General features: G+C 37.2%; 1 protein-coding gene across 9 annotated transcripts in view; it reads right to left on the minus strand.

Annotated features, from left to right (window-relative positions):
* The window catches only part of ARB2A (ARB2 cotranscriptional regulator A), a 278,294-nt gene that overhangs the window by 197,620 nt on the left and 65,144 nt on the right, over window positions 1–15,530 (minus strand). For all 9 annotated transcript variants that reach the window (XM_071731897.1, XM_071731893.1, XM_071731899.1 and 6 more), the window contains exon 6: window positions 13,837–14,028. In XM_071731897.1, the coding sequence (XP_071587998.1) occupies window positions 13,837–14,028 (192 nt within the window). The remainder of the gene's footprint in view (window positions 1–13,836; window positions 14,029–15,530) is intronic.

The following is a 15,530-nucleotide window of genomic DNA, read 5'->3' on the forward strand; positions in this document are numbered from 1 at the left end:
CATGAAGCTGCCTCACTGCAGATCCAGAAAAAATTATCCACCCAACAGCAAACCTCAGCTCAGCCTGTGGGCAGCCTCACTGCAGAGGGTAAAGACTGAAACCAACTCGTAGAGTCTAGAGCTGTCCTGGTTTGGGCCAGGATAAAGGGGATTTTCTGTCTTGTACTTTTGCTTTTAGCTAAGTCTCTCCTAAGTATCTGCAGTTGCTGAAATTCACAGCAAGTTTCCCAGTCAGTGTCTGCTTCTAGGACTGATACCACTGATGTTTAGAGTTACTGCTGGAGCCTGGTGTGCAGAGCCAAGGACACTGCTCAGCTCTGAGGAACATTTTACCCTCCAGGAGGATAAAGAGGTCCCACCTGCAGCCTCCTCTGGGGAGGAAGGGACAAGAGAAATGACCAAAATTGCCCAGAGGATTCCATCCCATACACCTCATATTCAGTATAAATCTGAGGCATCATAAGGGTCAAACCCCTTCCTGCTTCCCCTTCTTCCCCTCTCCCTGTTTTGCTTCAGCATCCTGGGAGGATTCCATCCCTTCCTCTGCCTGTGCTCCTGATCCATCCCAGCCTGAATCTGTGTGTTCTGCCTCCAGCTCCCAACTGCTGCTGACCCCAGGATTCCAGCCTGGACTTTCCCAGGGCTGCCCTGCAGCCTCGGTGGGGATGGGAGAGCTACTGGGGGAGAAAAGGGGAGTTATTGGGGGAATTTTCCTCTATATTTGTATATATTTAGTAATTTTTCCTATTTATCATTCCTGTTTCATTACAGTTGTGTAGTTCAGTTTCCAACCCATCAGTCTCTCTCCCTTATTCTCTCTCCTTTCTTTATCAGGGAGGAGAGAGAGATTAATAGAGAGCAGCTGTTACTCGGTTTAATTGCCAGGCCAGGGTTAAACCCTGACAAGAGGTAGAGGTGGATCCTGCAGAACCAGATTTTGGGGATGCTGAAAGGTCTTTTGTTCCTGCTGTCTATGGGTACCCATTTGCAGGGATGCACTCTCCATGGCTCGTGGTCTACATACCTTTCACAAGCACAAAGTTCCTTTAAAATAGGATTAAAAATAATTCTAGAGCCAAACGCAGCATTTACAGCTGCCTCCCAACACCAGCTCCATTAAAGGAAAAAAAGGAAATATGTTTCAGTGCCACTATTATCATAAATGTCTTGTGACCACTTCCCAGAATGTTTAAAGAAAGCAAAGACACTTTGGTAATTGGTAATTACTCTCCCCTCCTTAAACTTCCATTTTTTATGTGGACATCCTGCATTACAAAACCCCAAGCAGAATTACAAGCAGAATCTCAACAAAGATAGATGCTGAATGTCACCACAGTAAATATCTCATATTTTTGACACTGATCCAGTGCTCAGTTATATAGGAGTAGTAGACAGATTTCCTTTAACTGAGCACATGCTGTAGCAAAGATATCTCTCCAGGTTCTATTTAGTTTCTCTAAGACCACATCAACTGTTGTTCTTATGAATCTTTTGTTTGTAGAGAATTATTACCTATTCCTAATGAGTTTCTCACTTAAAATTCTTTCAATAGGGCTGTCCAGAGGAGAAAAACAATAACCTATAACAGTTACATCAAATTAAATCACAATGCAAGTCAAGCTGTATGACACCTGGAATACTATTATTTTAAAGCAGTCAGAACAACTCCTTTCTAATATATTGTAAATTACTGGGTTCAAAGAAAACAGTAACCTAAAGCAGTACTTTCTTAATGCTGTAAAATATAATCAGCATTTCCAGAAAAGAAAAGTCTTGTGCAGCTTCCAAACCCAAAAGACATAATAAATTAACTACAATTTTCCCTGACTGCCACACGTTTTGTATTGACATTTATAAAACTGAAAAGTTTCCACCAGCTAGAAAATTGAGGCATCTATCTCTCCCTCCATGCACACGTATACACATACACAGAGGCACTTCAAAAAGCAGTAGTTTTATATTGGAGTTCTTGTCAAACCCTACATAACCTCCCCCACAAAAAAATCTATAAAAGTAAGTTTAGAAATGAGACCTGCATTTCCAGAAGAAAAGCATTAAAGCACTTATTTTTATCTGGGAAGGGAGGTATTTAAACAGTTCCATCAGACTCCTGTATATAGTTTTTATTTAAAACTCCCACTACTTACCCTGCCTTCATACCTACATGAAACTGCATTTAAAAATATAAATTAAAGGTAAAGAAAACCTCACAGGACTCCACACCACAGGTAGAGAAGGTGAACATATGGTAGGGGTTGGGGGGGGGAATTAATCTGAATAAAAAACAGCTGAATGCTGTTATTTTAAGAAAGGATCTGTTTCAAAATAAGGAAAGAAAGATAGAAAAATCCTGATCTTACATGGTGAATAAAAATACAATGAACAAAATACGAAGGATGTCAGCATCAATAAAAAAGATGAAATTAATGACATTCTTCTGACACTGCTTATATAATCAAAGCCAGTAGATGCTTGGTTCAGCATGAGGTATTAATTAATAAATGGTACTTTAATCAGCTACTAGGAGTAACTGCAGTATTTGCATGACAACAACAATATTGTGTCATTAAAATGGAATCTGACAATTTTTGGTGTCAGCTGGTATCAGCTGTATATTAGCACTCAGACAGCCCCAAATTCAGTATAAATATGAACCAGGGCTGTCAAGTCTTGAAAATCCCTGTATCTGATCTCAGCCATGCGTGATGGGGAAGGTGCACATTCCACATGAGTAGCTCCTGTATTTCATGGAAAAGCTTCCTGCTATCAGCATTCAGGAACTTATTCCAAAAGACTCAATCATGTTACTCCCAGAGCTGGAGGAAGAGTTGGGATTCCAAACACAGGCTCAGCTACTGAGGGTGAGGGTCAGCACAAACCCAATCACCTGTGCATGAAGCACCGTGAGCATTTTCTGCCTGTTTTTTTTCAAATGATTTTTATGGGTGAAAAGAACATTTACTTATTAGCTGAGGATGTATCTTCTTAAGGACAACTTAAGATGGTAGTGTATATAATAAAATTGTGAAATAATTTTATGTATAAAATAATAATATAAATATCATAGTTACATAATATATATTTATATATTTATATTTATTATATATAATATCAAATAATAAAATAAAACAAATTGTAATACCTAGTACCTTCACATTTTTAAGAATTTTTAATCACCAGAAGCAAGCAACAGTGGAAGATTACAGGACTATTAAGTGCAAATATCTTTTGCAGTTAAAGAAGCTACTAATCACTAAAAAAAAAAAAAAAAGGTAAAAAAAAGTTAAGTTGATCTCCCTCATGTGTCAGCAATTATTTACACCCAGGCTTCATTATCTGTTATGCCCTCCAAAGCAATGTGAAGTCTCACTGCTGTTGGCACCAAAAAACAGCCAGCCTCAGAACAGTTTTACTCTTTAAATGGTGAAAAATTCCTAATTCCAACCCTGGAATTAGGGTAACGTAAGAATCACCCCATGCACTGACATCTTTATAATTTTTAGTTATTTTCTAAGCTTAAGAAAAAGTTATTCAATACTTGAGAGATTTTCACTGCTCTGCTCTTTGTTTCTTTCCAAATAAGTAATTGAAATGGAACAATCCTGTGTACTTAAACTGTTTAATTCTACATAGAAGCATTTTAATTATTTTTTTTTCTTTTTTATATAAACCTATCCCATACAATTTAACTTTTGTCCCATGGAAACACTAAGTGAACTGCCTGGGATGGGCCACAATAAAAGAGCAGCACCATTTATTAATTTTGTATAAGTTATCTACAACCCTAGAGATTCCTTGGAGGGGAAGAACATGTCTGAATTTCACCATACAGTGCCACAGGCACAAAGTGAGAGAAACTAAACAAGCACATCCTGAAGGGAGAAAAAATGCCTGCAGCAGCAAATGACCTACTACATACCTCACTCTCAGATTTTTTTTGATGTTATAATTTGTTAATTTCAGGAAAAAAAAGACAATTACCGACAGTTTTAGTTTGTTCTAGCAGTATTATTAAACTTTTTAAAGTTTTTGATCAGAAGTGACACATATCGTTCAAAAGATCTGTGTATTTTCAAAAGCTTACAATCCTGAGTAAATTTGCATGACAAAGTCCCTGCCATATCTATTTCCTTATCACCTGAAGCAGCAACATGCATTATTAGAACAGCACTAAACTACTTAAGGATGAAGCATATCAAATTTTTATTTGAATTCCTACGCATTAAAGTTAATATTTTTCAGCTAAATGCACAGTAAGCAAAAGATAATTTTATTCAAATATGCAATTCATGGTATGAATAAGGAAGTGTTCATCTCCCCATTGAATTGGTAAGTCTTTTAAGTAATGATTCATTTGAAAAATCAACAGGGTATTGGCAATTTAGTGTAATACTAAGTACATGCATATACCACACCTATACTGATACACACAATACTGCTTCTATTATATTTATTAGAAAAAATACAATTTACATATTACAATGCACTGAGATTAGTATGGTGGTAATTTTACCACCTGTACATCTAATGAACAAGAGAAAAGACAATTTTAATATTTTTAAATAAGGATTACATGTTTTCAAATGTTAGTGAGTGAACGTCTCTAAAGGCTATAAAAACATGCACACATATTTCTCATTCCTAAATTAATAGAACAAAGTTGCTGGATACTGATTTTTTTTTCCCCAGAAAGCAAAATGAATCCTAACGTATTATTAATTCAACTAGTGAACAGTTAACAGTTCACCTCTTTTTATATGAAAACAATTTTGATAAATTTATTCCCATTAAAATCACATCTCAGGAGGAATAAAAAAGTTTGTGTGCATACCTGTACTACCTAGCACACTGCCAGTCCCTAAAGTCTGTGTTAATATAACCCCTGACAAGATCAGCCCAACAGAAAAAGTTGTCAGAAAACCCTATGAAAGTTATTTTAAAACCTTTGTTCCATGACCAGAAAAGCATATTACAAGCACAATTCATTACCCAGAAAAAAAAAAAAACCCTGCAGAATTCCCATCCTAAATTGCATCATTCTGTGTGAAGGCACTGGCTGTGCTGTCAGCTGAGATGCTGCCCCACCACAACTTTACCTGCCTTGAAATGTGGGATAACAACTGCTCCACACACAGCACATCAGCTGAAATGAAATGTTACTCCTACATACTCAGATATAAATAACTACAAAACTGTGACACATCCTCAAACCCAAAAACAAAACAAATGTTGTTTTTTTTTTCTTCCCGATTCTTAAAATTGAGCTATACAGAGTAAAAACCAATCATGAAATCAAATACAACTGTGCTGGTATGGGTTTATCCACTTCCCCTTCAAATGATATACATATCACTGATTTAAAATAAACAATGAATGTATTGTTTGGAAGACATGCATCACCACCAGAGCTTCACCACAATTTCTGAGGAATTAGGAAGTCACAGTTCCAACTTCCACGGGCAAAAAGAGCCTCAGAAGTTCTCCACACATGAGCAGCAGCACAGTGCTGAGCTGAGTCGAGTCAATATTTCACTGCTGAAAGTCTTGTTAAAACAGACAGAATAACCCCTGTCAAATAAATGCATCTGTTCTGGTGGTACACATCTCATTGTGATACAGCCCATCAGAAAATACAATGCTGCCCTTCTGGAAAACGCTGATGGAGTATTTGCTAAAGTCTTGCTCTGTTACTCTTCAGTCTGCTGTCAGTGATTCAAATTGTGTGTAAGAAAAATGAAAAGTGCAAGTAAGTAAATAATTACCAGAGTGTAAGAATCCTTTGGTCCCAGTCCATTTGTACATTATTTATCACCATTTCCTATGGTGCATGTATACTTCTCTGTGTATTGAAAGCACCATTCTTAGGCTCTGGCGATCAAAAAACCTGCTTTAACAAAATCATCATACATACAGACTGCATAAAAACCAATGAATTTCCCATAAAACCTGAAATAGTGAAACCTAATACATGAAAAGTGAGATTAATTTACTTTCAGCTCAGTAAAACTGTTCATCTCTCTAGAAATTAATGACCCCATGCACTGGTTACTCATTTAGTGCTACTTAGATCTAATTTCTAAAATTAGTTACATATACTGTATTTTAAGCTGATTTAGTGAAGTTCAACTGTTTCCTGTCTACTTTTGACTATTTGCAGAATAGGTGTGAAGGCAGGAAAGGAGAAAACTAGAAAATATAAAGGTGTAGTTTCATGGAGAATTAATCCACATTCTTACAATTTTTAGACTTCGCTGGCAGTAACCCACGACAAAATTAATGTATTTACTTAAGTAGATGACATTATTTTTGAAGCCAACTGATTTGGTAATACTGCAGAAATTTAAACCAAAGCCCAAAAACAAAAGGAAGGGAAATACAATAGAACTGCAAACCTGACCTATCTCTAATCTTTTCTTTTCAAACCCAGGCCACTCAAGAATCTTCAACTAATTATTCCATTTTATTGATGGCATTTTTCCCAAGGGAAGTTATTTAAAAAGTTTAACCCCTGAGCTAGTCATGGCTTCTCCTGCCTTTGAAAGTGTCAAATGCATTGATTATAACTGCAGGAAGTGTTACCTTCTACCCAGAGAATCTCACCCTGCACAATCTTAAACACTGTCTCTCTCCCAAAACGACTTTGATTCAGCAATTCAGACTGCTTCAGCTGATAATAAAGGCAGAAGCACCATAGAAAAGGGATCAGCACTTAAAACGAAATACAAAGAGGGGAGAGAGAGGAGAGAGAAAAAAAAAACAAAAAAAACCCAAAAAAACCAGATCTTGGATATAGTACCACAAAGCTTGAGAGAAAAGCAGATTTGAAAAAGACATCAGAGTGACTAAAAAAAGAACAACATGACAGAAATTAAACAAGATTTTTATGTTCGCCTTCTATGCATTTAAACTCATCTCAACCTCTATTGAAATTCTGATCATACCCAAACCCCAAGGCTTTTGACATACTTTCAAAAATCCACACCCCCTCTTACTCTTTTCTAAGTCTCCAGAGTCACTGTTAGGTATCCAACAAGTTGAAGGGAGGTGGGGGAAAGAAATAAAAGGAAGAATCCTAATATGCATATGATAAAAAGGCCACTTAAACTCATATTAATCTTGGTTTCTAAAACGACTGTGATTGCTTTAAATATTCAGTGTGTGTTAACCTCATACTTAGCCAGTGAAAAGATTGCTCAATTCTTTTTTTTTTTTTTTTTTTTTTTGCAGGGGGCAGAAAAATTCAATCCGTGTTTATCCAGATATCCAGATCAGTAATTTTTTTAGACCAGTAATAAAGTAAGAGCCAACTTACAGAAGGTGCTACTGGGTTCTGAAACACGACAGCCAGCAGAATGAAGGAAGACAAAGCAATCTCTAAGTACCTCTACGTTATCAAATTAACGTAGCACAGAAAACTCTAAGGGCGTAACACACACAATAGCAGTAACACGTATCTTGGAAAGGATGCACTAAATTCCAAGGGGTAATTGGATTTTCAGAACTGCAAGTGGCTTTTTTTTTCCAGTGCAGTCATGACAGGGCCAGAAGGTAATGATACATCTGCCATGATGCAACAAGCAGACCTGTCTTCTGTCAAGAGTTGAAATCATAAAGGAATAAGCTGTCGTTAGCAACCTCTCTCCAAACAGTAGAGCTGTCATCTCATTGTTTTCCTTTGCTGGCATGGGGGCTGGTGTGGGCTTATATACCCTGTCAGTTCAATATTAGCCTCAGCTTTTAGCCTTTTCCTGAATTTCTGACTTAATAATTATTAAATCTTACACGGCGTTTTACGTATTTGTTTGTGACCCATTAATACTGACCAGCATTCCCCCTTTGCTGCTTGATCAGTATTTTCAACCAGGGCCTCAGAGATTATAACTTCCTCAAAAATATCTTTTAAAAGGAATTAAATATATCCCTTTCAAATCTGTCTTCACAGAACATGCTGTGTTTTACACCAAATACATATGACAAATTATTTAGTAATACGTTGCATCCTGTGGTTAAATTTTTAGCAAGATCTAAGATATTTTCTTAATATTAGCCACACAAATGTAGGACTTGTAAAGAGACTTGTAAATAGTGCTCTCTAGTTACTTTACAAGCAGTGTTATTTTTATCACCCAACAGAATGAATAAAAACAAATATATGTACCAGAGTGGGAAGATTATATTTGAAAGGAAACAGTATCTCACATTACTGTCAATTTTAGTGAAATTTTACTTCCAGCAAATATTAAAAGTCCCAATAAGATTACAATTACTCCAGCACTATAACAGACTATTAGTAAAGAAATGAAGTATTTTAACATCTTTATCATATTTTGCAACAGTATATTTAGGAGATAGAAAAGGTACATAAATATTAGTATTCTATGGAAGCTCTATAATAGCAGTGAAATGTCAGCTCTATTTTCCCCAGAAAGTGTCACTTGCCCATCTTACTGAAATTATGCTAAGCAAGTTTAAAATGTAAGAAAAAAGTTTATATCTTAGGTTCCTAAAATATGACCACTTAATGGAAAGGGATATTGTCTAACAGGATATTCTATGCTTAAAAGAAAGATTTAAAAGCTTTTCAGCAAGGACTCTTGTTGCTGTAGTTTAAACAAAGCATAATTTTTTTACAACAATGTATAAGTATCAGACTTTGAAAGTGGCATATTTTTATTAAAATGGAAAGAGCTAATGTGTTCCCATACCAACTACTAACCAGTGAGGTTACCACATTACATATAACTTATGGTGGTAAATTTACTACTGGTGCAGTGAATGATTTCCTTGTTCCATTCAACTGAGTTACAAAAACTAATGACATCTTTCTACATGCAGAAGAAAGAAACCACCCCCAGCAATTCCCAGTAAATAGTACCAACCTGATAGTCTTATACAAATGAATGACATTTATATGAGTGAATAAATCCAATATTCTGAATAAAATTATTCTTAACTACAGTAATCATTAAGAAGAGGTTGGGTTTTTTCCATTTCTTCGTGGGAAATGAGATTTCTGGGTGCTGCTGCATTTCTTCTGAAAAAAATCTCATGTAGAAGCTAATTTTCTAGTGCTATTACCCCATCAAGTACAAATTCTCATTTAAAACACAACTAAAATATCTAAGCCATCTTAAAGTCTCCTGAATTTGATACCAGGCAGCAATACCTGGGTGGTTTAAAAAAACATTGTTTTTAAATATCAAATAAGTGACAGCTGCCGTGGTTGAATTTTATTAGAAACCATGGGACCACCACTATCTTAGGAAACAAATGTACTGAATTTCCACACATACAGAAACCATCCAGCAGGTTTTTTTGTACTCATGCAGTAGGCTGGTGTACCCTTTATTCCCGAGAGGAGAGGTATCAAAGATAAAGAGTACTCCAAAATTCTTCTCAGCCTCCAACGCTGAGGAAAGCTGAGCTCCTGTCTCCCCAAGGAACACATTTTTTTATTTTTTTTTTAACAGATCAGCTTCAGATTCTCTGTCCCCAGCACTCAGCAGACTTCAAAGCACAGAATCTGCTTCTCCAACCTCTACGGAAGGAACATGGCTTCATGGCTTCAAGTTCTGCACCCTTCTTGTTCCCCTGTACCATTGCTACACAGAATTATAGATTGGTTTGGGTTGGAAGGGACCTTTACAGCTCATCTGGTTCCAACCCCCCTCCCATGGTCAGGGACCCCTTCCACAGCCCAGGGTGCTCCAAGCCCCAAACAAGGTGTCCATGAAAGCTTCCAGGGATGAGGCAACCATAATTAATGCTCCTTGACTTAATCAGCAAGGAATCATGGAAGGGTTTGGGTTGGAGGGGACCTTAAAGCTCCTCCAGTCCCACCTGGACAATCCAGGGACCCCTCCCCCAGCCCAGGGGGCTCCAAGCCCCATCCAACCTTGGGCACTGCCAGGGATGGGGCAGCCACAGCTTCTGGGGGCAACCTGGGGCTCAGCACCCTCAAATTAAAGAATTTCTTCCTCATGTGCAACCTAAATCTCCCATCTTCAAGTGTTAAACCATTTCCCTTGTCCCCTCCCTACACCCCATGTCCAAAGCCCTTCCCCAGCTTTCTTGTAGCCCCTTCAGATATTGGAAAGTAGAAGAGAAGAACTTGACCCCTATGGACAGCAAATGAGACATTTACCCAATTCACAGAAGAGACAGATCAAAATTCCTCTTCTCATTTACATGTGCTTATTTATATAACTTACAATTATTTATTTATAAAAAGTGGAATAGCTTCAGTGCAGTATCATCATCATAAATGGAACAGTCCCTTGTTCCAAGAGGAGGGGACTTGGAACTTCAGTCTCCCACATGTCAGATCACTGCTTCTGTCAAAAAACAGTATTCCCTACTGAAGAAAGTTTCAGCAGAAAAGTTCTGCTTTAACAAAACAAACAACTGATGCACTATTTATTTTCTGCCACATTCATTAGGAATTGCCATTTTTAAATTTTAAATATCTTTATAGTATGTATTTGTTGTCACTTTGCCTAAGCCATTCTTAATGCCTCAGTGCTTTTGCCTTTTTTATACTTGTTTTTCTAAAGTAGGTCTTTCCTACTGTGTTTTAATACATTACACATAGCTGACTCTCATGTATACACTTTTCTCCCTCCTCTTCCTACAATCTGTTCTCTATCTTGTCACTTGTTTGTTCTCTCTCTTCTTCTTTCATATTTCACAATCTTTTACAAGATCAAACTTGAATTTCTGAATTACCATATTAATCTTACCTTTCCACATAAAACCTTGTGAACTACTCCCAGCACCTATTCCACAGAAGATTGAATCTACACAACAGAATCTGATACAGAAGTTGTAAGAAGTATTACCTACGGGAACCACCCAGATGAAAAGAAAAAACCACATATCTAGCTACTCAAATTCCCACCAGGGTATTTCCTTGTGGTTTTGGGGTTTTTTTTGGTTTTTTTTTTGGTTTTTTTTTTCCAAAGCATATGAGCCCCAAGCCATTAAAACATGGTAAATCTAAAGCCTTTACATTGCTCCTTTACTTCACATATGCTTTAAGAGGAAAGGTTTGGGTTTTGTTGTTTGGGGTTTTTGTTCTGGCTTTTTTCTTTCTTTCTTTTCTGTTTGTTTTTGGGGTTTTTTAGGGGTTGGGGTTTCTTGGGTTTTTTATTTTGGTTTGGTTTGTTTTTTTCCCACTAAATGCTTTACTAGAGAGAAAAGGTTTATTTTCTTCCCTTAATTTCTGGTTAGGCAAGCAGTATGAATTCATCCTACTCAAATCCACTGCTCACTAAAAACTCCAGCTTTTACATCCCTGCTTCCAATTTTTCCAACAAATGTACTGAAACTTGCTTCTGGTAGTCCCATCACTCTCTGCAGAGTTAAGACATAGAGAAAAAGACAGAGTTCTGACCTACCTAGAGGTTTTTCTTTGTTTGGTTTTGTTTTAAGGAAAGAAGATATAACATTTAGGAACTAGCTTTTGCATAGAAGATCATTAAGTACTACTTTAGCAATTTTTAATTAAAAGAACCCCACAGCCCTTGCCTCCAGGACATGTTTCAAGATACCTGTATGTTTCACATTTACGGGAGATTAGCAGAATTTTAAAACCCTACATCCTATTACCCACTTCAAATTCACACAGTTTATCAGAAAAAAAGCCATGTTCTCCTGTTATCATCACTGTAATCTTTCATAAGGTCTGCTGGTTCCATTCAAGGATAAGACCTTTGGAGAAATACTGGAAGATCAAGGAAAATGAACAACAATCAAGGAACTTGGTATGAGAACTTATCACAATTTTCATTTACCATCCAGACCAGTTATTTTCATTTCATAAGAGACAGAAATGCTTAAATCAACTAGAGGATAGTATATCAGGAGACCCAGACAAGGATACAATTTTTATTATTATTAACTAAAATTGGTGTACTTAGGCTAACTCTACCATAATTTCCTGCATTTCAAAGAGTAATTTATATAATCCATATGTGAGGTAGACATGATATCAGCACATAACTATCTGTATTTTCTTCTTAGTCATAACATAATGATCCCAAATACCTTCAATGGGGTTTGACTCCTACAGAACGTGGCCTTATCTAACCAGATATACCTCCAATTCCCACTATAGTGATTACAGGATACAAAACCCAGCAACACATTTAATATAACACAGCCAATCTCATCTTTTTCTTTCCATGAAAAAAGTAATTGCAAATAGTATGTGTTCTAAACATGTAGAACATCTATCAGGATTTACAGGAAGGGAGTGGGTTCTACAGTAGCTGGAATTACTAAAAGAAAGAGGGAAGTCAAAACATAAGAGAACAAAGTCTGAGTTCCCAATGTGATGGAATTATCACATTTCTCTAAAAATATTTTCTCATCAAACTCTTTTTTTCCCCTGTGCATTTTAAAGAGGCATTCAAAACACAGAAACACATCATCTTTTTTTTATGGATAATATCCATTTGATGGAACAGAGGTCTGATCACTGTCACATTTGCTCAGTCATTGCATAAAATAAACTAATAGAACAAAACACAAGAACTGCAGCTCTCCTCTACTAGAAATACTCTCTTAAAAATTATCTGTTAATTTAGGAATAGTATCCCAGTTTTAAACACTCAGCATCTTACAGCACCCAAGATAGCAGCACCTCTAGGAAATAACAAAAATACAGGCATGCAAGCAGTGCTACAGAAAAAAAAGAGGCTCTTCTAGATTCTTAGCTTACAAATTAGCCTCCTATACTGGACCTACCATACACATACATTACACTCAGTAATCCTGAAGTAATTTTTCTCCTGCCTCTGAGTCTTGATTTAAAATTAACAGAAGATTTATGCTAGAAGGCAGGATGCACCACTTTCACAAGACTATATTTCTTTTTCACACCTAGTGTAGGATGATGCTTTGTTAATGGACTATATAAAACTAATTTAATATTTAAGTTAATTTAAATATATGCAGTTTAAATATATTTTCTTCTTTTTGCTCTATTAAAAAAACAAAAAAACCCAAAAAAGAACCAAAAAACAAAACACGTTTGAAGAGAACCCTTTTCTATACTGAATACTCTACAGCCAATTGCAATAAAGTCAACTTTGTTTAGCAGAACTTGCAACAACCACACTGATATTTGGAGTAGAACACTACCTTAACTTGGAAAATAGTGGGTTTTAAATAGGATTTTTTATTGTTTACTACAGGAAGTTTCATTCAGGTAGCAGTATGGAAGAGATAAATTACACCTACAAAGTTCCAGTGTTGAAAACATTACACAAATTGTGCATTGTCTCTCATATAGATGTAAGTGTAACCAAGCAGTGCCCATAAAATGTAAATGTTTAAACATTTTTTACTGTCAAGTATTGATAGGTGAATCAGAAACGAATCAGTATTCAGTGTAAAACTGAAAAAGACTGTGCCTCTAATAAATTCAGCACAAGCCTGGAAAAAAAGCCTGCTGTTATCATGAGAGCTCATGTTATCATGAGATTACAACAGACGCCGAGTGAGAATACGTACAAGTTTAATGAAATGTAAAAGAAAACACTTCAAACCATAACAAATTTCTGTAGTGCCTTCTCCTGCATCTCATCGCCTACTTAGGGCTCTTGTCACGTTAGCTGCGTGGCAGTGCCTCCACAGCAACATGACACACAACTAAAATTGTTTTTACAAGAAAGTTGGTTCCATTAGAAAAAAAAAGAAGTCCCGAAGCAGAAGCCAACAATATTCCCATCACAAATAAAACTCCCGTGCAGGGAAACAATGAATGCTTAACAGAATTAAAACATCACAGATTTAGAGCCCACACTACCATGCACACGTGCACGTGCCACTTACCTCAACAGCTCTCTTTATGTATGGGATCTGTGTGCCACTGTCCAGATCTTCATTTATTATCAGCCTTCTGGCCCACTGACCTGCTCTGACCACACCATTCCCATGAATTAGGACCAGCAGCTTATCAGGATTTGTTAATGCATCCTCACTCATGAAGATAAAGCTCTTTGGTTCAGTCTCAGATGCATCAACCTGCAGTTACAGAAAACATGTCCTTTTATGCATCAATAACATTTTTTTTGAGGAGCACCTGTGGTTATAAAGTTACCCAACAAACTTAAAAAAAACCCAACACAAAACAATCCAACTTTCACCATCTAACAGCTATTTGTATGTATATTGTAAGGAGGGGTGTGTACCCAGTACTAAATAAAGCAAAAACTTTTAACTGTGCCACATACCCTCAAAACATAAACTGAACAGCTGAAAACAGTATTGCAAACTTTTAAATAATAGTAAAAAAAAGGTGTAAAAAGTATGCTGAGGATTTGAAACATCAGTCGTTTACAGAAATTTACTGGCAAAAAAATAAAGTCCATAAAAGAATAATCTTTAGGGGTGTGTGGAGAGGGGAAATCAACTAATTTGTCAACTCTGATACGCCTGAAGCAAACATGGAAGTCTTATATGACATAAAAAAAAAAAAATCCTTGAGAGTTCCATCTCAGCCACCTCAACATAAATACCCAATAAGCCATGTATGAACCACTGCTGTAAATTTGTGTATTATAAATTTAATAGGATAGGCCTAGCAAAATATAGAAAACCAATGTGGCTCTAAATAATGGCTTCATTAAGAGTCCTGTACCTGGGTCACTGCTCAGCTATTTGCTAGAGGAACAGATCAACAACCAGCTTTGGAAGTCAGTAAACCATAATTTAATTCCAAGTCCTGCCCTCTAGAGAGCAAAGTTGGGCTTTTTGTGCAATAAAACCAGAAGTTCTACAAAGCAGGTCTACACTTGATTTAGCAAGGCCAAGGTCAAAGAATAAAAACCGTGAGGACAGGAAGAAACTTCCCATCTGCTCATGGTTCCCTTTTTACCACGTGTAGACATAGAAAAGGAAGACCACCAGAGGACAATTTCCCTTCTTACTGTACACTACAACTCATGAGCCACACAGGCTGCCCAAACAGCTTGTCTTGTGCTCTGGAACCACGATGAGAAGCAGCCCAGGCTATGAGCTGTATGTTGGGACAGGAGGAACAGCCATTTGCATGATGTCAGGTTTTTCTCTTATAAATGGGTATGTTTTCTTCACAGAATCATAGAATGGTTTGGGTTAGAAGAGACCTTAAAGCTCATCCAGTCCCAACCCTCCTGCCATGGTCAGGGACCCCTCCCCCAGCCCAGGATGCTCCAAGCCCCATCCAAGGTGTCCATGAAAGCTTCCAGGGATGAGGCAACCATAATTAATGCTCCTTGACTTAATCAGCAAGGAATCATGGAAGGGTTTGGGTTGGAGGGGACCTTAAAGCTCCTCCAGTCCCACCTGGACAATCCAGGGACCCCTCCCCCAGCCCAGGGGGCTCCAAGCCCCATCCAACCTTGGGCACTGCCAGGGATGGGGCAGCCACAGCTTCTGGGGGCACCCTGGGGCTCAGCACCCTCAGAGGGAATAATTTCCTCCTAATATCTAATCTACATCTCCCCTCTTCAAGTTTGAAACCATTTCCCTTGTCCTCACACCAC

Source organism: Heliangelus exortis, chromosome Z (genome assembly GCF_036169615.1).
Source record: "Heliangelus exortis chromosome Z, bHelExo1.hap1, whole genome shotgun sequence".
NCBI classification, from domain to species: domain Eukaryota; kingdom Metazoa; phylum Chordata; class Aves; order Apodiformes; family Trochilidae; genus Heliangelus; species Heliangelus exortis.